At 36.6% G+C, this 22549-nt stretch overlaps 1 protein-coding gene across 1 annotated transcript in view; it reads left to right on the forward strand.

Annotated features, from left to right (window-relative positions):
• Positions 1 to 20413, forward strand: part of LRBA (LPS responsive beige-like anchor protein) — a 357700-nt gene extending 337287 nt beyond the window's left edge. Inside the window, 4 exon segments of the mRNA XM_056489737.1 lie at positions 8898 to 8999; positions 10182 to 10396; positions 16822 to 16973; positions 18879 to 20413. Coding sequence (XP_056345712.1) covers positions 8898 to 8999; positions 10182 to 10396; positions 16822 to 16973; positions 18879 to 18969 — 560 coding nt within the window. The 3' untranslated portion in view covers positions 18970 to 20413.
• Positions 20414 to 22549: the final 2136 nt, after the last annotated feature.

Raw genomic sequence — 22549 nt, forward strand, 5'->3', positions numbered from 1 at the left:
AATACCTGCAATACTTCTATCAATTAACATTATTATTATTATTTATATATAATATGTATAGCATATGTATTATAATTATATATAAATATAATTATAATAAATATAAATATAATAAATAATGTATAAATAATTACAAATTAGTATTAACATTAAAATTATGATCTGGAGACTAGAGAAATCATTAGTTTTAATTGCACTGGTAATCATAGTAAAAGATAAAACATCTATATTTCATCAACTGCTGCAGACATTTTTCAATTGAAAAATTTAAACTTTTTGTGAGTGCCTCATAATTAATTATTAAAGTGGACAATGCAAGCAATTTAAACTTTGCAATTATACCTGAGGAGCATCTTTGTGTTGGTTGATTGAAGAATAATGTCATGGGTTACAACTTCTTTGTACTCAGACACACTAATCCTGTGAAGTTGAATTCTGTGAGGATTTGCACAGATGCTTCTCTCTGCACACAGTGAATAGTCACACTGATTTCAAGCAGGTCATGTGTCTGCTGTTAACTCAGTAGCCAAAAATCCCCTCTTTGCCTTCTTCCCTCATCCTCATCTTGAATTAACCTACATCTTGGTTCCCAGGTCTGCATGATCTGGACTTCTATTTTCAAAATTAGTTTCAAAACCAATGGTAGTAGAAAAGATGAGGGTCCGCATTGCCAAAGAATGTTTATAGCATAAATATTTATTTAGAATTCTAATTATTATTTTTAAAACATTGACAGTAATTTCCTTAACAGCAGTTTCTCTTAAAAAAACAAAACAATTGAGAAGTAGTTGTAAAAAGCTTACCTGTTAGTGTTCCCTTTTTCTTTTATCGTGCTAAGTAGCAGGAGCATCAAAATGTCCATAAATCACTAATCAGGCTAGTTACTAATGCAAATTCTCCTATTACTGTTACTTTCTGTCTACCAGAGTAGCTAAAAATTTGCAGACCCTCAGAATACTAAAATATGTTTGCAATTGCTGAAGCTCTAAAGGCAATAGTCCACAGAAGTCAGCCTGGTAGGAAAAGTGTTGCTCCAACACCGAGTTTTAGGACAGTCTGCACATGCTCCTTTAGGTGCTCAATAGCACTTCTATTTTTTTACCCCTGCATGAATTTTATACATTATTGTGTGAGCCCTTCTTAAAAGAAATAGCCAGTAAATAATTCAGTATTATTGTAACGTTGTTTTACTGCAGATGTAACAAATATTCTTTGTTTCTCAAAAATGGCAGGACAGCACAATGTTGTATGTAAAGCCAGAGTCCTTCAGCACCATCTGCTGGCATCCAGTTGAAGCTGATCTCAGGACTGGATTCCAAGCACTAGCTAGTAAAAAATTAAAAATTCACATTTTGGAGGCAAAAAAAAAACAAATTCACTTGTAGTATAATTGTTATCTTTTTTGTTGAAATTATAATGAGAAAATGCAACGTGAATTTAAGTCCAACATACGAACTGAAACAGAAATAAGTCATGACTGCTTTGTTAAGTGGGACTGTAAAAAGAAATAGAGTTCTTTTTTCTTTTCACTTTTAAAGGCTTTAAGAAACACAATGTTACATTTTTCTATGTGTGTTGCAAGTCCAATTCATTACAAAGTATATCAAAGAGAAGCTCCTCAAAGCTTGGAAAAAGTATCCCTTTTTGAAAGGCGTAGCAACCACTAAATATTGTTTTACCCGATATTTATTTCATTATTCAATGTTAGCTTTGAAAGCCTCGTGGGAGCTTAGTGGACAGAGCCCCTGATGCTATAACTGGTCCCACAGTTCCCTGTAGCTTCACAGGTAACAAGACTGAGGCAATCTGCAGGAATCTGGAACAGAGCCTTAAATTCTGCGGCCACAAAAGGTCACTGTCCTTTCTTCTTTCAGCTGTAACACATTGATACCTCAAAGAGTTTGAGGCCTCATTGAACCTCATTGTATGGAGGCTTCCAAGTACTCTGTAAATCACATAGAAATGAAAGCTCTACCTTCCCCATATTTAAACTACAGAAAAAGATGAGGAATAACAGGTGGATGAATTCTGGTATATCTGGAAAACTGCAATGATGGAACACAAACCAGATAATTTTATATTTATATATTGCCTATGGGGACAAGGTCTTCTTTGCAAATAACTTGGAACAGGATCCACAGATAGTTTGAAATGCAGCTAAATAGCCATAGTGGCTTGATGTAGTGATAAGCATGTAAATTTGTGTGCCATAAATATTTGTTTTGGCTAAAAGTATATCCTACAGTATTAAGTGTAGCAGCTCTATGATCCTTGTTTTTAGCTGGCTAAGAGATTGTGTTTCAGGACTTGTCAATCAGTAATTCAAAGTATTGTGGAACAGATTTTGGGGCAATCAAGGATGTATGTATTTTGAGACTGGAAGCACAGAAGAAGTTTGAATGCTCCTTTTTTGGCAGGATCCAACTTCAGGTGTTACTAAAACAAGATACATGAAATTTCCAGCAGGATAAAGGCACTCCATGATACAACACAGACCTTTGAGTTCCAGGAAAAACAATGCTGTATTTATGACTTACAACTAATAGTTGATGTGGTAAAAGGAATTACATTCAGATGGTAAATTAATACAACCTTAATGTACACCATATAGGGTTGTGGAATGATGTACTAATGCATCACATTTATTTTCCTTGGTTGCTGAGAAAAATCACCATCCAGTTTAAAGTCTACACCATGTAAGACAGAATAGAGTAGTGCAGAAGATATAATAATTTATAGTCTAGAATAAGATCACAGCATCAATGTTATAAAATTATTTGATCAATACAATAATCCTGACTGGGGTGAGAAATTATTTTTAAGTGTTTCTGGATCGAAATTCTAGTAGTAGCACTAGCACCATGGAGATATTGGAGTTATGGCCTGCCTCATTGAAAAAGTGTCTGGTTTAAAGAGCTACTTGTAAAAAGACAGCTAATTTATGTATTCTCTGAACTTTGTGTCTTTCATCAGCACTCCCAGTTACATTGGTAAGTGAAGGTGGTAAGCATCTCTCTAGTACAGCATACTACTGGTGGCAGTATTGGTTTTGAAATTACCTTTATAAAAGTAATTAAATAGCTCAAGCACAGACTTTAAAATAAATTATTTTGAAGTATTTTAATAGGGGGAAATAAAAAAATCATAAATATGTGCCAAACTGAGTGGGTACTGGAGTATCATAGGAAACCTCTCATCTCAGATTATATTTTGCCCAGTTGTTATTTCTGACTGAAATAATCTCTTGATTTTTTTTTTCCTTTTTCTGTTGAGGTTTGTTCTTTTTTTTTTCTTGAACTCAATAGGTAATGATACTATAAACCAAAAGAGAGAAATATGAAGGAAATAGATTATTTTTTTTAGTATAAACAAAAAAAAAAACCCTTCATAAACCATGACTGTGTTCTAAAACTTCAAAGCTGCCATATAAGTAACAGTTTATGAAGTCGAGATGGTGCAAATATTAAAATATTAGTGTACTCTGACCCTGAATATTCACTTGCAGATACTTTCCAGGGGCTTCAAAAAGGCCTGGGTTCAGTGGGAGGAGTCCTGCTGAATGACTTCCAGGACTTGCAGCAGATGAATCCCCACTAAGGGAGAACCTGTTCCAGAAAGTTTTGTGTTGCACATGGTATAGGAATTAAGAGACTGGGGATTATTGACTTTTGAAGTCTGAATTGTTTATGAAGGCTTGTTAGATCTTCTTTATTCTGTTTGTTTTGGAAATGTGGTTTTTGTGACACAGCATGTATGAAAAATCTCTCATGAATACTGAATAAATGTTGGTCACTTGTTGCACTGAGTGACACTGAGGGAAGTGCAGTAAGCCCTCCTGGGTTACATTTACTGAAACAAATCCTACAAGATAAATCTAATGTATTTTTTCCTTACTGAACAAACTATAGCATCTCCTGTGCTCTGCATGTTTAGACCTTGCTTCAAGATAGAATGATGCATTGTTCAAAGATGTTGTTCCTTTTTCAGAAAATACAGAGTTGAAGTGTTGGTTTTTTGTTTTTTTTTTTTTTTTTTTAACAAAACCAAAACTTGCATCTTGGCATAAGGTTGTACTTTTTGTGGTAAAATAAGTCTGAACAGATGGGAAATAGATTGAAGGAATTAAGAGGAAATGCTGATGGAGTGTCACGTGAAGAACCAGACAACAATGAATTTCCTATATAATATGAAAATATTATATTATTGTATAAAAATTCTTATTTACAAAGAAAAGATTATTCAAACTGCAGCTTTAGGAATACTTCAACGATTTTGTGTGGTATCACTTGAGTAAGATTTCTTATCCATCAGATAACTTTCTGTGCCAGTGAAATGGGGTTCCAATCATTTGGCTGATTATGTGATCTATAAATAATGTTAATTCACAGACTTGATGTAATATTTGACATTTATAATTTTGGTGCAATTTAAGTCTGAAACCTGCTATATAGTCAACATAGGACCTTAGCAGAAAATTAGTTTTCTTGATTTACCTACATTTTGCTTAGAGCATTTTTGACCAGATGTCCTATATTCTGTACATACATCTGTGCTTCCCATGCTTATTTCAAACCTTTTATTGTTTTCCTCATTTTTTTTGATCATAAAAAGCAACTTCCAAATCGGGAAATTTTAAATACGAATTTTAGAAGACCTTTCTTACATGTATAGTTTGGTTTGGTTGATGTATCATTCTGAGAAAGTACTCAATCACTTTTGCAAGAAATAAGTAAAAATGGATTTTATATTGACATAAAATTGCAAAATTAATTTGCCATTTAAAACTGCCCCACAGCCTCTGCAGTCAGAGAAAAATTTAGAAATGGCAGTTTAGGTCTCTGTGACTTATACTGAGAAGACAGTTCATTATTATAAAACATAAAAAGGAGCACAGTCAAACATTTTTATATTTCAAAGCATTGCAAAACATTATCTCACCCATAAATAGTAGGAAGAATTTCTCTTATTTAATTATGAGTTAAGTTTTTTAGCTAATCTCTCCTTTGGTTTCTTTTTAGGAAGATATTTCTCTTCAAATGAGTCCTTGTGTTTGGCTCAGCTTTTACAGCTTAGTGCTGAAAATAAAGAAAGCGGCCATTTCAGGAATTTGCTGATGGATTTAAAATGTCATGATCCTGCTTTGTATTGTAACATCACCAAAGCTGAAAAAAAAATAGCAGAGAGAGACCCAGTAATACAAACCAATTTCTTGTTCTCTCCAGTAAGACTTTTCTTCTTCTGGATGTCATTAAACTGGAAGAAAGTTTTGACTTTGCCGTAATCCCACTGTTCCTTTTTAAATGTAGTCTCCAAAAGCCTAACATTTTTTCACTGATATATCACCACAGGCTGACATGATATCATGTGCTCTTCTTTTATCTTCTGAAGCTTGAGTTTTATGATTTAAAATGTACTTTAGTCACTTAAGTAAGAGTGATATTTTATGTTATTTTCTATGGGAAAACAGCTTTGCAGAAATTATTTATTGGAATGTAGGTGAGTTCTTTTGAAATAATTTGAATGGTTGCTGCAAAAGCAAAGTATTCTGTCCATTACTGGAGAGTAACTTTGTGTGCCTCCTGTGACTTGAATAAATCATTGATGGCATTTGTAGCAATGTGAATGTGGCATTAAGAGTGTTACAGCATTCAGCTCCAAGCAGCAATCCAGTGACGGGATAGTCTGAGGATATCACTATATCCTACACTGAGAAAAGCACATCTGTAAAACTATTGTGTCCTGGTTATTAGTGCCAGGACTTGAACTATCTTTAATTTCATTTGACTTGTTCATCTTCCTTAAGGATCTCCATAAAGATTCTCTGAGTATTCTTTTCAGCCCTTACTTAGGGTTTGCATCAGTGCTCGTAAACCTGCTTAGAGGACAAAGACTCTCTTCCCTTTGAAGTCACTTCCCTAGATTTTCAAAAGGGTCTGCTAGTCTGTTCTCCTAAAACAATTTAGAAAAGTTTGAAGTGGTGCCCCTTAAACCAGCAACAAAATAAAATTTTCTCTTTGCATTATTGAAAACCATGACAATCTTTTGAAGCAATAACAGTTTAAAAGCTTTTAAAGAAATCTGTTCTGCTCTATGACCAGCTTTTAAGTTGACCCCATTATTTGGGAAATCAGAGGCTTGGAAACCCCTAAATACTTGACATTCTTATCAAAGGAGTCAGCCTGACTTTTCACAGGACTCTTCTTTTACAGTACCTATTCAAATCCTAAGTTCTTTAAAGATACTTAGTTTTCTACTTAGGGTTTGTTTTTTTTTTTTTTTTTTTTTTGTTCATTTGGGTTGGGTTTTTGTTTTGGTTTTTCTCCCTTGTTTTAGTGTTTCTTTATTTCAAATATAATTTAGGAAATATTTGATGCAATCAGTGAAACACTGATCCTTCCACCTGGTTACATTTGAAGTAAAGTCCCAATTCTGAAAAGATTGTCAGTGTTACTTAGGCAATTTTATTTTTTGTGATCTGTGATAAATATGTATTCTCAGTTTCTACTTCTTGATTTAAGAGTCTCCTACATTTAATGGATGTAGTTGCTGACAGTCTTATGCAGATAAAGCACATAAAAATATAGTTGTTGTAACCAATAAGTTTACTCTGATGATTTTGTTTATCTGCAAGTCCTAATAATTCATTCAGGCATTGCTTCTCATAAGTGCCTCTAACTCCAACATCTTACATTCATTACCTCCTGCAATGTTGTATATTTAAAACTTCTCTGATTTCAAAAGTCTCATTAATGTGAAGTGTATAATTAGATTAATTCCTTGCTGATCTATGGGAATATGTGTTAATTCAATTTCTGAAAGCAGAAGAAAGCAATAAAACCAGAATTCTAAAATGTTGCTAATATAGGCAGCTCATTTCAAAGAAAACAAACTAAAAAGACCTTTAAATGCACAAAGCTGCTGCATTTTAGGGCTTGGGAACGACAGGGAGAAAGAATTGAGTTGGCAATTTTAAATTGTTACTGGATAGTATGATTGGTATGGTTGCTGATACATTTTCCCCTAAAACTGCAGGTTTGTGGCTTGGCTACACAGAGTTAATTTATAAATTTTCTGAGGTGCCCAGCCCATGTTTAAAGGAGCAATGTGCAATAAAGCTCTGAAATGTCTGTGAGCAAAATTCACAGGATCAGCCACCTGAGAAGTACCTAGAGGTCATTAAATCCACCCTTATGCTTCTAATTTGTTGGGAGTTTTTTTTCCCTTTGCTCCTGAACTGTCTGCCATACTTCCTGGACTTGAGTCTGTTTTTTCAAACATTATATGAAACAAAGTCCACAGCTTCTAATGACTGTTTCTTCAGAGAATAGGATAATTCAGCAAGTTCACATTTAAAATGCTGGCAACCCATGCCTGGGTGTGTACATGTATGCACACACATATATAATGTCTGTGGCTACACCTAAGAAGAAATAATTTTGTTTAGTTTTCAAGATTTTGTATTGAGGCAGATTGTAATAGTAACTGCAGAATAATCAAAGTTTGAAAGGTAAAAATTCTTGATTTGAGACTTTGTCAGACATTATGATCTTTACGTAAAAGCCATTGGAATGTGGCAGCTGCACAGATGTTTTGGGAGGTGGTATAAATGGTCTGAGTAAAAATATTTATGCAAGCCCAGATCTTACACCTCTTTAAACAGAGCTTATCCCTTTAAACAGAGCTCCATGATTTCTAATAACAGGCAGTACCAGTATTGCTGGTGCTGCTCTACATGGACAGATTAATGACATTGTGCTGGGTTTATCTTTAAAAAAGTTGCAACCCAAATGTAATTTGGTTGATGCTAACTTAGTAACTAATAGAGTCTATTGGTCCCACTACTATTCTGTGTCTTTGTAAAACCATCTCCTCTTTTTCAAGTGATAAAAAAGGTTGATTTTACCACTGCTTAACTGCCTTGTCGGTGTCTCACATATCATCATTCATTGTGAAGTGAAATTATTCCCTGCTACTTAAAAATTCATCTAAACCTTTTGAAAACTACATGATAGCATTGCCCAATAAACATTCTTTTGAATTTAAATGCTTTGTAGAATGCTATGAATGAGCTAATTATATGGTAAAACAAACTTAGTCATTTTTGTGAAATGCCAGCACTCTTGAAGAGGGCAGTGAATAATCTGCGAGCAAAGTTCTAAAACTGTTTAAAGAGCTTTATAGAATTTACTTACCCTTTCTGCCTTGAGAATAATGTTTGTCTTTTAAATATGCTAGGTGTAAAATTCTTTTTTTACTGTAACCATATATGGTTGATTATAGAGAGAATTACAAAAAAAAAAAAAAAAATACAGTTCCTGTAGCAGGGAAATGTCTAATAGGAGCTTTAATGTTGGGTTTGAGTGGGACTTTTTTGCAAGTTCATCAGAAATTCATACTGACTGTAGTCAAACTCCACATTTTGTAAAGAACTAGACTTCAAGCTGAGGTTTCAGCACTGTTATTAGGTTAAAATAAAATCAGTTACTGAAAGTTTTCCTTCATCTTTGGGCACTGTAGGTACCTTTTGGTAGCTACTGTAGTAATACTTGCATTTATGAATGCCTGTTGTAAGAAAGGGTAATAATTTACTTGAATCTCTCCCTCCACAAAATATAAATTAGAGGGTGAGACACAGGGAGGGGAAGCCAACTTTGATTGGTTTTACTGCACACCTGACTTCCATATTACAACATGTTAGTAAATATGCAGGCAGAGTGCTGCTGCTGTACTGCACAGGTAGGAGTACAACACTCCCATATGCAAACAGGAGCATTGAAGTGATTTGTAAGAACATGAACTCAAAGAGCAGGGAAACAGAAGGTGCTTCAGTGATGGAAAGCAGTGATTTTGGAAATAGATTGTAACCAAGGATTGCTCTTATTGTTTTTTCACTGAAGGTGATTTTGCAACTCCTCGAGCTGTTCTGACAGGACATGACTATGAGATCACCTGTGCTGCCATTTGTGCTGAGCTTGGCCTGGTAATAAGTGGTTCAAAAGGTAAGGTAGTTCTTGTCATTTCTTTCTGTTTGTGAAGCTATAATCTTAGTGACAAGAGGAGTATAGTTTCAGGTGGCAGAATTCATGAACTTTATGGTGGTTTTATTTCTTATAATTTTTTTTAGTTGGTGTGGAATTTGAAACCTCTTTTTAAGCACATTAAAACTGAGGATTGTGCAGACATTTATAAGAAGAGGCAACCACATCAGTTTCCCTCCTGATTGCTATTTCTGTTTGTTTATCCAGTATGTAATTGCATATAGCATAGTTGGATACAGCCTTTGAGGGCCAGGATGGTGAAGAGTGGCTGTAATGGATAACTTCTCAAAAAAGGGAAACAAAAATTAGTTTTGAGAGAAAGAGAATGTGCTGGACTGTTTGACAAAGAGTATATGTAAACTACGGGTAATTCTGTTCAGGCACTTTCAGCTTGGCTGCAAAGCCTCTAATATGCTCCATTTGTGTTCTCAAAGACCTGCTTTTAGCAGGCAAATCAAAAAGATGTTGATTCTGTGGCTATTCTTTCTAATTTTCTTATTTGCTTAATTGTCCAAAGTTATTTTTAAACTGTAAGTTTCTTAGAATTAGTATTTTTCTACTTTAGTGTTTCTAAAGTAACTACTCAAAGACACTTTGTGCACTCATGGTCTGTACCTGTATGCATTTCTGTGCATGTGAACTCATGTGGCTTATATGCAAAGCAGGTATTTGTCAAAATATGTTCAAAAAGCAAATATTTAGTGGGCTGTGTATGGCTCAAAATCTTAATATGAGAACAACCACTTGTAGAGTACCTACATATGTAAATTCATTACTCTTTGCTCTGTGTGCCTTTGTGTTTTGAAAACCTCTTTTAGAGGTTTAAGTGCATTTAATTACTCAAAATGAAATAATCTCAAAATTAACTCTCAAAATTAACTACCATTTGCTTTAGAAGAAAGTCCACAGATGGCAATCTCAGTGCTCTAAAATATTTAATCCAAAGCTTTTAAGAGATAAGCTGTTTATCTTAGTGTCTGGCCCCCTTAAAGTCATAGGCAATTCACCTAAACATGGTAACAATCGTTATAAAGTAGTATAATTATGATTATTTAAGTAGAAGTCATGACTTATTATTTTGAAAATGCTGTCTTGAATGGAGTGTATAAATCACTGACCTGAAATTCTATTCTGTCTCACTAGAAGGACCATGTCTCATACATTCTATGAATGGAGATCTGCTGAGGACGTTGGAAGGTCCTGAAAGATTACAAGGTCCTGAAAGCTGCCTGAGACCAAAACTTATTCAAGCTTCCAGAGAAGGCCACTGTGTCATATATTATGAAAATGGCCTCTTCTGTGTGTTCAGTGTGAATGGAAGACTGCAGGCCACTATGGAAACAGATGACAAGATAAGGGTGAGTGTCCTTACATGTGTGCTGTCAGCTCCAAGGGGAAAAGCTGTCAGTGTTGGAGTTGGGTGGAGACTCTCTCTATAGCCAGACCATAAATGTGTGGTGCCAGACCATGGCAGAAAAAATGTAAGGGGACCATGTACTTTTAATAACATTAGGAAGATTTTTTTACAGTTTTAACTGTTATTGAAGCAAGGAATATTGTAGGCATTTCCTTGAGCTGGAGAATACAACTACTAATTGCTGATGAGGAGAGGCTGTGCTGCATCTTCACTTTTAAGTCTGAAGGCAGGAGGTCAGGGCATACTATTTTGGATGCTAGTTTTCTCTTTCTTTTGGCATCTCTGACTGCATCCCTGCATCCTGGTTCAGCTACAATGTGTTGTGCTGAGCTCCAAGAAGTTTATAGGGATATGTCTGTACTTTAACTCTTTTAGCCCTTTGGCATTTGCTAAGCAGGCACCAGAGTTACACTTCTTTAGCTGTAAGAGACATGGAGCAAGTCCAAAACTATGCAGGAGGCATTTTAAGCTTATGGCTTTATAAAAATTATTTTATAATAGAAAATGAAGGTCTCTTGTCAGCTCCTCTGTAATAGTACCTATGAAACAGAACAGAAGCTGCCAGCTGTACTGCAGTACCACACCTCCAAGCTGATTTTTGTAATCTGATGGAAGATCCCAGGAACTCAGCTGCTGGGATTTCCAATGTTCTCTTGAGTTGAAAGCTCTCAAAAGTTTTCCTTTTATTTGGATTGCACGTGTCAGGAAGAAAATCCCTCTCTGCCATCATGTTTGTTTTACAGAATTACTGGCATTCTTTCAGCTCTTATGCAAAGTTGTGAGCATTTCTTTCCATACTAAAGATGGAAGAATGTGTCAATGTATTTTAAAGGATTTTGATCTTCATTACTTGCACTTCATAATTTGTATGGAACTGCTTCATTAGCACTGAAGTTTCTGGTGCAGTTCAGTATATTCTACTTAAAATCTTCTACAGCTCCTATAATGTACTGTGCTCTGCTAATCCAATATCCCTATGTCATCCATTCAAAATGTCAGCTATGCTGGTGGTGGAATATGCAGAAATAACTCTTTGTGTAGGTCCCTTTTCCATAGTGAGAGTGCATTCTACAGGGGTTAGGGGGCATTTGACTTCTGTGTTCTGTGGCAGCCACAAGTGCAGGTTTGAAGCTGGGAAAATGAAGTAGGAATGTGTATGTTTCTGTCTCTAGACATTTTTCCAAATTAATGTAGATTTTTGCATCAGCTCCCTGAAATTTTACCCTTGGCTGTCCTTTTAGAAAGGCTTCTGGGATTTTCAGCCTACCCTTCATTGCAGAGTTCTTTCCATAAAGCAAGACCATATCACAGTATTTTCTCTTTTTACATTAATAATGTTGATAATCTGTCACTTTCAGTTGTGATTATGTTGTCAGCTAGGCCAGCAAATCTGTAAAATATCTAGAAATCCCTTGCCGGCTAAAACAATTTCTGTAGTGTTTCAGTCAGTACCCACAGCTTTAGGAATGTTGCTGGAGGCAATGGAAGTTCTGCTCTCTGTGGGCCAGAATTATGTTTGTAGAGGGGTTTGGGGTTTATTTTGTTTTGTTTTGTTTTCTTTCTCTCCCAGTGGTCCCAGCTGAGCTTTATGCTTAAACAACCTACAGCGTCTCTGCCAGTGCTTCTGCACTACATCATCACTGAAGGAGAGTGGCAACTGCATGATTAAAGTGGGGCATTTAAAATGAATAGCACCTACCCATGGGCTGTGCTGACAAACTCTCCTCATTGGCTTTTGCTTGGGGAGAATAGAAAAGGGAAGGAAAAAGGTCATAAGTGTGGAATTTGTAATGTAACAGGTTCGGTTTTCCTGTGTCATTATGGGCCGATATTTCAGGACGTTATTGGCAAAACTAGCGGTTTTCAATAGTGAGGTTGGGATCAACATTCTGATTTTCTTTCTGGTATTCTTGTGCTAGAATACTGCCAGAAAAAAATCAGACCCTCTGGGGAAATTCAGGCTCTAATCAATGCCTTCCACCTGTTTTTGTTTTAAATACTGTATTGCTCAGTGGAGCTTAGGCATATCACAGTACATCTACCATGTTGTGTTTAGATATCTTAATGAATACCTTTAACTCTAAATAGTCTGCTTGTTCTGAGAGGTAAAGTTATTTTACCCTAAACAAAGACTGTATGCTGTTTCACCCAGAGGAACCAATTTATTTTCCTTTCCTGAGTCTGTTTTGAAATGTGGAAGTACCCACAAGACTCCTGCTGCTGTAAGCCAGGGCTGTCACAGTGTCAGCTCTGCCTTTTTACAAAGCACTGCCTTTCAAAAACCTGAAACGTTAAAAGGGATTTGTGCAAAGTTTTGAGACTTTCCAAGGAAATACAAATCAGAAATGCAGCTTTTAGAACATAGCTGAAATTGTGAGCTTTGGGGATTATTTGAGAGTCTGAAGCTCATGTTGTGTGAAAGATTAGTTGCAGGGTTGTTTCAGTTTCATACCTAGCAGAATTGCAGATAAACTACACTGGGAAAAGCAGAACAGTAAAATTGATTCATATCATCCTCTATACCAGCTGGAGTACTTGGGAGTAAAAGCATCCTTTTGTTTGTTAAACCTTGAAGGGCATATCATGAAACTGAAATGTTGACAGGGTCACCTTTTTTCTTCCATTCATTCCTTCATCCCTTCATATATATATAGGCAAGTGGCTGAGAAATTTATTTATAAACAATAAGAATTAAATAAATCAACATCTTGTCTTCATGACAAGCCAATGACTTAGTAAAATTGCATAGGTATTAGTAAGGGTTCAAAGCCTGTACTTTATTTAATCAAAAGATCACAAAACCTACTGCATGTTGTAGGTAGTGGAAGAGTTAAAGATTAATGGCTTTAATTTGCCTTTTAATATAGCATTTCTTCAGTAAAAGCCTCAAGTATAAAATTCAAGTGAACCATGACCATAAGGTTAATGGATTTTCATCAGCTGAATTTTATAAGTGTAGCAAATAATTATTTGTCATGGTCTTCATTGCAATTTGGAAATACCCTTAGGAGGCTGCTATTGCTATAGAGAAGAAAACTACCCCATATTGATTTTTGCTTCTAATGAATAATCTCTTTAATACTTGTGTGATTAGTTAGATCTCGTGATCATCCACTCAGTGCATGCTAGTTCTAGATAATTTTCAGTCTTATCAGTTTGTTTTCTGCCCCTTTCTTTCTCTGCTCTTCTAAGACAGCCTCTAAATTAGAGTTTTCAAGCTCCTTGTGTGTGCTTTTGAGGTGCTTAGCATGTTTCTGATAGCAACAATCACAGAAGCAATTAATGGTTGGAACATTTTTTTTTGGGGGGGAGAGGGAGAATCTTCAACTCAGAATACTCAAGTCTAATCTTTGTTAGCATTCAATTTTCTGTACTTAGATGTGGTTGGAAAAACTCTTCAAGTTCTTTTTTATTGTGCCTAAATTTACATGTATGTCTTGTCATCTTAGTTCAAAACATGTCTGGAATCGGGTTATATTTTTTTCCTCAGCGTCACATTTTGTTTACAGTACATGTTTGTGTTTCAATTACACTCCTTTTAAAGTTACTGTAGGAAATAAAATTCCAGCAATGTGATCCATTCTAACTCCTTGGGAGTTGTTGCAGTAAACACTCAAAATTTATAACATAATATAGAAGCTGCATCTTAATCTAAGTGTCGCACATCGTATAATTCTTACAGGATGTATTTGGCATCACAGTAACAGAGTGCAGCAATACAAAAAATACAGATGTGCAATATGTCTGACTTCAGTTACTGCTGCTCACAAAGCAGCATCTTACACACACAGTATATTTTGGTTTCTAGGCTTGTCAGCAGTCTGTATAAACACTTCAGTGTTGCACGAACGTAACATCTTTGTGTTTTAGTTTCTCTGATTTTTTTTTTTTTTGTGGCGTGTGTGCTATAAATTCTCTATGTTAAGAAAAGCCCCAAACTTCCTTTTCCTGAAGTATGTAAAAAGTTTTGCATATTTGTAAACCTGTATAAGCAGAGACTTCAAATGCCAAAGTAATTACAGACTTCAGCAAAAAGATGTCTGCAAAATCCTGTCTTCAGTTCTTTCTACTGTTTCTTAATTTTAAATCTCTGATCTGAAATTTTGCTCGTAGACCATCATCTTGAGGCCTTCCAGTGACAATGTTTTAGTCAGAAAGAATCAGTTTGTTTGTAGAGAGAGTGTTTATGGGATTTAAAAGCCAGTCCTCTGAACATCCTCCATTCTTAAATCCTTCTGTGGAGAAGCTGGCCCAGCTGATATTTATCACAACTTAATCCTGATGTGAAGGGTGTGTGTTGCATTGAAAGGCTGTCCAAATTTAGCTGATTCCCTAACCCTGGGTTAAATACATTTGTAAATAATGCTTAGTATCCATATTCTGTACTGAGCACCTGTAGGCCATGGATGCAGTTTTTCCCTGCAACCAGTCATCCCTCACAAAGAAGTGCACAAAAGATCAATGGCAAGAAATGGGATGGTTGTGACCCTGGACAAGGAAAGGGAAGAACTGATAAGGAAACAGAGGATAAAGAAGAGCATAACCAAGGACAGGCTGCTCCTGTGCTGAGTATTGTGGACAAATCTAAAAACAGAGAAGGAAAAACAGAGGTCAAGCTGAGTAGTAAAAGTCAGAGAGTTGAGAAGAGAAACACCTGGAAACAGAAATGAAAATAGGAAAAAGTTTGGGCTTACTGGAATTATTAATCATGGTCCAAAATGTAGTTTTAAAGGGTCTTGATCTTGCTGGTGGCTCATGCTGATATCATTCCACATGACAGAATCTATTCAACTTTTTGTTTTTGTTTCTTTGGAAAATACTACAGACCTTTCAGTTTTCCTGGACGTTGGAGAATGAGGCTATAAAATCAAGGCCTGGTGTCCTCTACTGCTTACATTTCTTTTCTGCACAGCAGCAGGGCAGGAGCCTCCTTTCAGATGAAGTTTTTTATCCTCCTCAGGGTTTCTGTAGTAGTAATTACTCAGACCCACATGGAAAAAATGCTCACATGCTGTGAGAAAAGTCAGTCATGGAGCCTTCCAAGAGCTTCATTCAATGCTTTTTGAGGTGGGGAGTGCTGGAATTTTACAGAGTGATGAGGGCAATGCCTGAGTTGGATGGAGAATTCTTATGCAGGAAACTCCACAATATGAGACCTGTGGGGTACTCACTGAAACTGGTAGGATCATCTCAAAACAGGGAATAAACCTGTGGTAAACTTCTGCCAATTTCTTGCTCCCCTCAGAAGGCATCAGCTGGCTCAAAAAAAAAATTAAGAAAATTCATGGGCAGCATTTCCATAAATAGATACTAAAGGGAACAGGAACTTTCTGATCTTCCTAATCCAGTGACTTTGAGTGCTGTGGTGCACAGGGGAGAGGGCTGTATGCTGGCCAGGCTGGCAGCATCTCCTGCTGCCTTTTTGGGGATAGATTCTGGGCTAGATGAGTCATGGTCTTGCTCACCCCATAAATTAGCACCTGCTCTAATAAAATTTCAAGTTCAATTCTCTTAAGACCCATTTTGGCTTATGTACACTGAGAAAATCCCTCTTCTAAGAAAGATTTGTCCTGAATCCTGTCCATTTAATATCCGATAGTATCATCTGGTATAGTCATCAGGTAAAGAAGGATAGTTATTTTTTTCAGTATTTAGTGTATGTATCTTGATTTTTTTTTTTTTTTCTAATAGCACACAAGAAATACTAAAATAGATTGAAGATTCCTGTTTGACACTGTAAACCAATTGTATCCGATCTTTCTTCATGATCTGGTTCCCAAATAAAGATTTCAAATACAGACTTGCCATCAGTCCCCATGATGGCACAAAACAGGGTATATACTATTGAATTTTTCACAGGCAGTTTCAGGATGGATGATGAAAGGAAACACAGTCTCTATTAAGAGAGTTGGATCATTATTCTATTAATCTAGTGCAGGAATCGAAAAGTGCTGGTCTAAATTAATTTTAGTGACTTGTATAACAGTTCAGTTCTTGTCAGCATTCAGCTTCTGCTATGCTGGTATTAAAGACCCTTGGGGGAATGTCAGGTGCTATATTTTAATGCCAGTGCTGGTGCATCTTGTAAATCTAGCTAATTAGAAGAGTAAATTTCTTTAGCTGACCTCATATTGGATCTTTGGAACATAGAATAAATCACAGTTCAGGTGAGACTTAACTAGTGACAGCTAATGTATTGGAGACTTGTTCATAACAGCATTAATTCTCTTGCTGGGTAAAACAACATTACAGTAATGTCACTTCCCAAAAGCTTGTGTTGATATCAAAGTCTCCCTGGGCATTCAGAGTGGGGAACTGAGAGCTACACCCATTGATCTGACAGATGTCCCTGTGCTGTGCCCCCAGGCCATCCAGCTGAGTCGGGATGGGCAGTACCTGCTCACAGGTGGAGACCACGGGGTGCTGATGGTGTGGCAGGTGTGGGACCTGAAGCGGCTCTTTGCTTACCCAGGCTGCGACGCTGGCATCCGATCCATGGCCCTCTCCTATGACCAAAGGTGAGACCACAGTCTGCTCTGGACAAGGCTCTTGGGGAATGTATATTTACAATTAAATTGCGTTTTTGCTGTTCTGATTGTGATTTTCTGCAGGTCACAGATCCTGGTGATTATTTCTGTGGCTGGCAAATTTTATTTTTTTTTTAACGTGTTATATTTAGAGCAGATAATATTTTTCAGTATTTCAGCCCTTTGGGGAAGGAAGAGAGATCCAAGAAATCTTACTTTGGCAGGCTTTCCAGATAGGCTGAGTTATTGGTCAGCACCAATGTACAGTGTGGGTCACATGGAGGTGGAAGGCTACATGTGTGCTTTCATCTCTCTTCTTTCACTTACAAGACGAATCACATTCCTAATTCAAGACTTCAGTGTTAAAAATAGAACAGTTGGAATAGTTGCACAAGAAGATTCCCTCCACACATCCATATATTTGCTAAAGCAGAGTCATTCTCAGAATTCTAGAAAAGTTATTTTATCCACGTATAGCATAGCCCTTTTTGATCACTCCTCCTGCTGAAGGTGACCAGTTAAAATTTTTATTGCAGTTTCACATCACACTTTCCAATGCAGCTGTACTTGACAATGCTTCAGTACTTTTATCACAAAAATTATTGTTTGTTTATAAGATGAATGTTTTCCATTTTATCTGTACACCTATAGCTTTCAGACTAGGATTTTATTTGCTGTGGTGTATTTACTAAATGGCATTTCTGTTTACTTTTCAAGCAGATTTGTCTCCTAAATCCCTTAGGGATGTCTACATTCTGCAGTAAAGCATGTTGCTGAGGCTCTTAGCTTCCCACTTACTGAAGTCAATACTGAATGTTTTGAAAATTTTTATCTATGTTTTTAAAACTTACATAAAATGACCTTTAAAAAATCCAAACCAGTAAAACCTGTGGACTTCAATGAAACACTGAACTTGATAAGCATAATTAGAGAATATTAGCATTTTGGATGAAGCAGTTTTCCATTAAAAAAAGCTGTTGCTGTTGAATTTTAGACCTTGGAAATTTTGCAATCAGCGAATCTTTAAATTGTAATTAATGATGTGTTAATGAAATGAAATTTAATATGGATATAAAGAAATTTAACCATGGCCTTGAGTTAAGAACCTATTCACTCTGGGTTGGAAGACAAGGAAGAGATTTAATTAGAGTATTTTACTGAATAATTACTGATTAATTACAGGTAATTACTCAGTGTTATTTATTTGGTATGCATGAATGTAATGTGTTTGAGAGTGTGCAAAAAGACATTTTTTAACATCATAGAAAAACAATCAAAATGGTACTGTTGATTTGAAATGGGCAATCAAATCAAAATGCAATGTGATGATCTCATACTTAATCTTTATTTTGAAGAAAAGACTTGCAGCCTTTTACTCTGATTTTTTTTTTTTTAATTCTAAGGCTTTTTTTCCCCCAGAATGTCAGGATTTTATACATACTTACAGTTCTGTTTTTTAATGAGAAAATGATCCAGAAATGGTTGTGTACTGTGTCAAGGTCATGGCTTTTCAAATACGTCTAAATGATACTCAGTAGCAAGCCAAGGGTAAGGAATTCAGAAAGAAAGAGTGTCTCAGTGGGAAAGCCCAGAGATTGCTTTCAGTACCTTCCAGAACAATCAAAGCCTTCAGTTTTAGTATTTCCAACTGAAGGCTTGTGCCCACACCCAATTCTTTCATGCAGATGTGCTTAAGTGGGGAAGCTGAAACTGGAATGAACACTTCTCCTGGCCTTCCTTACTCCAGTACCCCCTAAGAAACAATCCTGGGGAATCCCCAGTGGCTTTGCAGGACAGGATGCTGGGGAACACTGTGTTGTGCAGGTCTCAGGCTGGGCACCCAAGCTGTGGCAGGGTGCTCTGGGTGTCTCTGACGGGTGACTCTGCTTCCCTCAGGTGCATCATGACTGGAATGGCGTCCGGGAGCATCGTGGTTTTTTACAACGACTTCAATCGCTGGCACCACGAGTACCAGACCAGGTACTGACCTTCCCAGAGGCTGGGACAAGCACTGACAGGAGCAGCTGTGGCCAGCAGGGAGCTGCACACAGCACTGCCTCCCTCGGGGTCGAGCAGCCACACGGCTCCTTAGAAACACTTCTGTTACATCTGAATGTAACTTCCATTTGCTGGAAGAAACAACCTATTTTTTAAAAGTTTAATTGCTATTTTTGTAGACCTCGCTTGACTTTTTTGGGGGAAGGGCAAAGAAGCAGAAAACCAGTTGCTGGGTTCTGTAGTTAAAAAAAAAAAAAATCTATATTTTTAGTCACGATGAGAAGTCTATTTTGATCCCTGTATGTAAACAAAACCTGAAGTAAAGGTGGTTAAAACTCACGTTCTAGCTATATTATGAAGAAACAGGTGTTCCATCTGAAGCTTTACCTATAACCTTGAGGAATATATGATTTTAAAATAACAGAAATTTATTATGGTATTGGGGGAATTTTAATCTGTGCTATCTGTACCACACTTTGTCTTGTACTTTTCCAAATGATTGTACTACATCAGCACTGAAGTTTCTGGGAATCAAGGGGTAATATTTAAATTATGATTAATGTAATTTTAAACTTTGCAAATCATTTCCATCAATGTTGCTCTTCAAGCATGTTTCTAGGCCTAGACAATTAGTTCTTTTTTAGTTGTATGTTTAGTGCAGTTTTGAGAGAAATCGGGAGCGGAGTTTGTGTTCCATTAAGTGTGAATCCTTTTTAGTTTCTACCTGGCATCTCCTCCAAAGCACACCAAAATGTGGATTGTTCCTCCAAATCAGAAAGGCTCATTTGGAAGGCTTCAAGCCAGAAGCCCACAGAGGCAGTTGTTTTTTAGCAGGGGCAGGTTCCAAAGCACGTTTCTGCTGGTGACTGTGAAAGCAGCAGGTGCTTGCTGGTGCACAGCCCCTATCCAGCAGCAGAAGCACAAGATTTGCAGGCCACTTTTTTCTTTTTTTTTTTCATCAGAACATGCCCCTGCAATGCTGTAGCACATGCCATATTCCTTTCCTGCCTGTAGCAACAATGCCTTTCATATTTTGCTACCACCAAATCCAGTCAGATCCTGCCCAGTCATATTAAATTACCTCTTTCTTTTAGGAAGTGAAAAATAATTTATACTAAGGAACAATAAGTTATTTTGGTGTTGCACAAATCTACTTTTCTACAAGATTGCTGTGCAGAACTCTGTGAAAATACTTGTGAAAAGAACTGTTATTGTTTTGTAAGTCTGTATTGCATAAAAATCTTCTTTGTATGTTGTGATCTGAGTTGAAATTTACATTCCATATCTGTATTGATACATACATTTCTCTAGCTGCCTACTAGAGCAGTTCCTGGTTTTTCTAAGCATTTAACTACTCTCTCTTTCAGTAAAGATTTGGAATGAGAAAATTCAGTTTGAGTGAATAAATTAAATAAAATTACATTTGTAATTGAGACCTTCAGTGGAGTACTGGGTTCTTGTGATTCAGGGTATATTCCTAACAGAGGAAAGGGATGCTGTGGCTGATGTATTTAATGTACTTTTGGTGTGTATGAAATGGTGTTTTCTGTCCTTTCTGCATTCTCATACTGAGGCTGTTGTGGTGCATCAATAGTTACATTTTCATGTTTTGTGTAGCACAAGGATGATGGGATTAAGGAAGGCTGTAGTGGGTGATGTCTGTGGGAAGTGGCTGATGTACTGAGCCCTGTGTACTGAACATTTGTTATGCAAAACTTGTATTTCACATTCCTGAAGTTCAACAACATTCACAGCCTTGTATCAGCAGAGTTTGAGGGGAAATTGGAATGGTCTTGAACTTATATTTGCGTTTGTCTCAAGCCAGGTGTGGGTTTCCTAGACTGGGTGGAGGGAAAACAAACAAGAAAAAGGTGTATTTTGCCAAATGGAAATCCTCAAAGTCTTCTCTTTGTGAGAAAACACTTCATTATTGATAGAAACAATAGCTCCTGATCTTGGAGCAAAAATATTTCATGGGGTGTTGGTTTGGTAGGTTGCCTGTTTTAGAAAGGGCACTATTGGATCAGGAGGTGCTTTCCCAAACTGGAAGCACAGCTGTGCCTGCGTGTGCTGTCCTGAGGTGCATCTAACCCTCCTTGGCAAGCAGCAGCTGCTGCAGTGTGGTGTTTTGTCTCTTCTGTGGAAAAGGACATCCTCACCTTCTCCTCTGTGAGCAGGCCTGTGGAGACACCCCATTCTGGTGAGCAGGACATCCCCTCCTTCCACAGGTGAACCCAAATACCTCGGACACCACCCTGGGGTTCTTTGAAACCTGCACCTCACACCATTCACACTCTTGGCTTCCTGTTCCCAAAGGAAACAAAAGCACTTCAAATTCAAATTCTCTTTGAAAAAAACATAAAATCAAGAACAGAAGCAACAGCTTCCTAGTGGATGGTTGCATGGCTGCTTTCAGCTACCATCCCTGCCCCCTGGTATGTTTTTTTCATAATGCTAATTTAGTTTAAAAAGAAAACAAAAATCTTGCTAGATTGAATTCACCTGACAGAAAAGCTCAACTAAATACCAATTTCTGTGCTTTAGACCTTGAAGCTGACTGCAAGTAGGAGGGTTTGACTTGCTTGTCTTTTTGTCATCTTAAAACAATCACTCACTTATGAGCATTTTTTGGGTAAGTTGCTAGTTTTGTGCATTTCTGCTGCTTTCCAATTGCTGTTTGGATGTAGCTTGCAAAAAAAGACTGAGTAAATGCAAAATATAATTTCTCATTTAAAAACTGATGATTGATAAATACATATAATTATATAAAAGTGAAGGAATCAGTAGATCTATACTATCAAGCTATAATAATTAGACTAGTGACTACTGAGAGGAAGAAAGATGTGAAAACCAGGGTTAAATGGGATTTACTGACCTGTGTAAATATTCTTCACAATTAGCTGCTAAGAATGAGTCAATACTTGATCAAAGTAACACCATAAAACAGCATATTCAGTAATGTACTTTGAGAATTATTTTAAATAATTTTTGATGTTCCAGAATGGGGGTAATTGTCTATAAGGATAAATATTGAAGGGAATCAATCAGTGGATGTAGTGTTGTGCTGATTTATGGCAGGAGAGGGTTCAGTCCTGGGATTTTAAATCTAGAACTGCAGGAATGGCTCATTGGACTTTTGTGAACAGCTACTCACTTTCAAAGGATCTAGAAAATTTAGGATATTTAAATTTTTTTTTTTAAATAATTAATTTTTTTTAAATATAGTCATGGTAGCAGTAAAGCTATCACTATGGAGTGTTTGCATCAGTCCTTTCTGAAAAACGTGTTACTTGTTTTCAATTTCTATAATAGTTTCTTTCCCTTTATAACAGGAAAAAAATCTGTGAACCAGAACTATTTTTGTCTTCTTGCAGCAGCAAGTGGTGGTTCAAGAGGACTAAATGAAAGTGCAGCAGGTGAGAAACCAAATGTGATACATAGGGACCTTCATTAAGTGTTTTAGTGTTAACCAACACATCTTTTTTTTTTAATGTTAAAGTGTGTATCTCCTGCACCTATGCACAGACTGCACTTATGTGGAACTGTTTTAAGGCATGGAGCAGTGCTAT

Source organism: Oenanthe melanoleuca, chromosome 4 (assembly GCF_029582105.1).
Source record: "Oenanthe melanoleuca isolate GR-GAL-2019-014 chromosome 4, OMel1.0, whole genome shotgun sequence".
Classification (NCBI taxonomy): Eukaryota; Metazoa; Chordata; class Aves; order Passeriformes; family Muscicapidae; genus Oenanthe; species Oenanthe melanoleuca.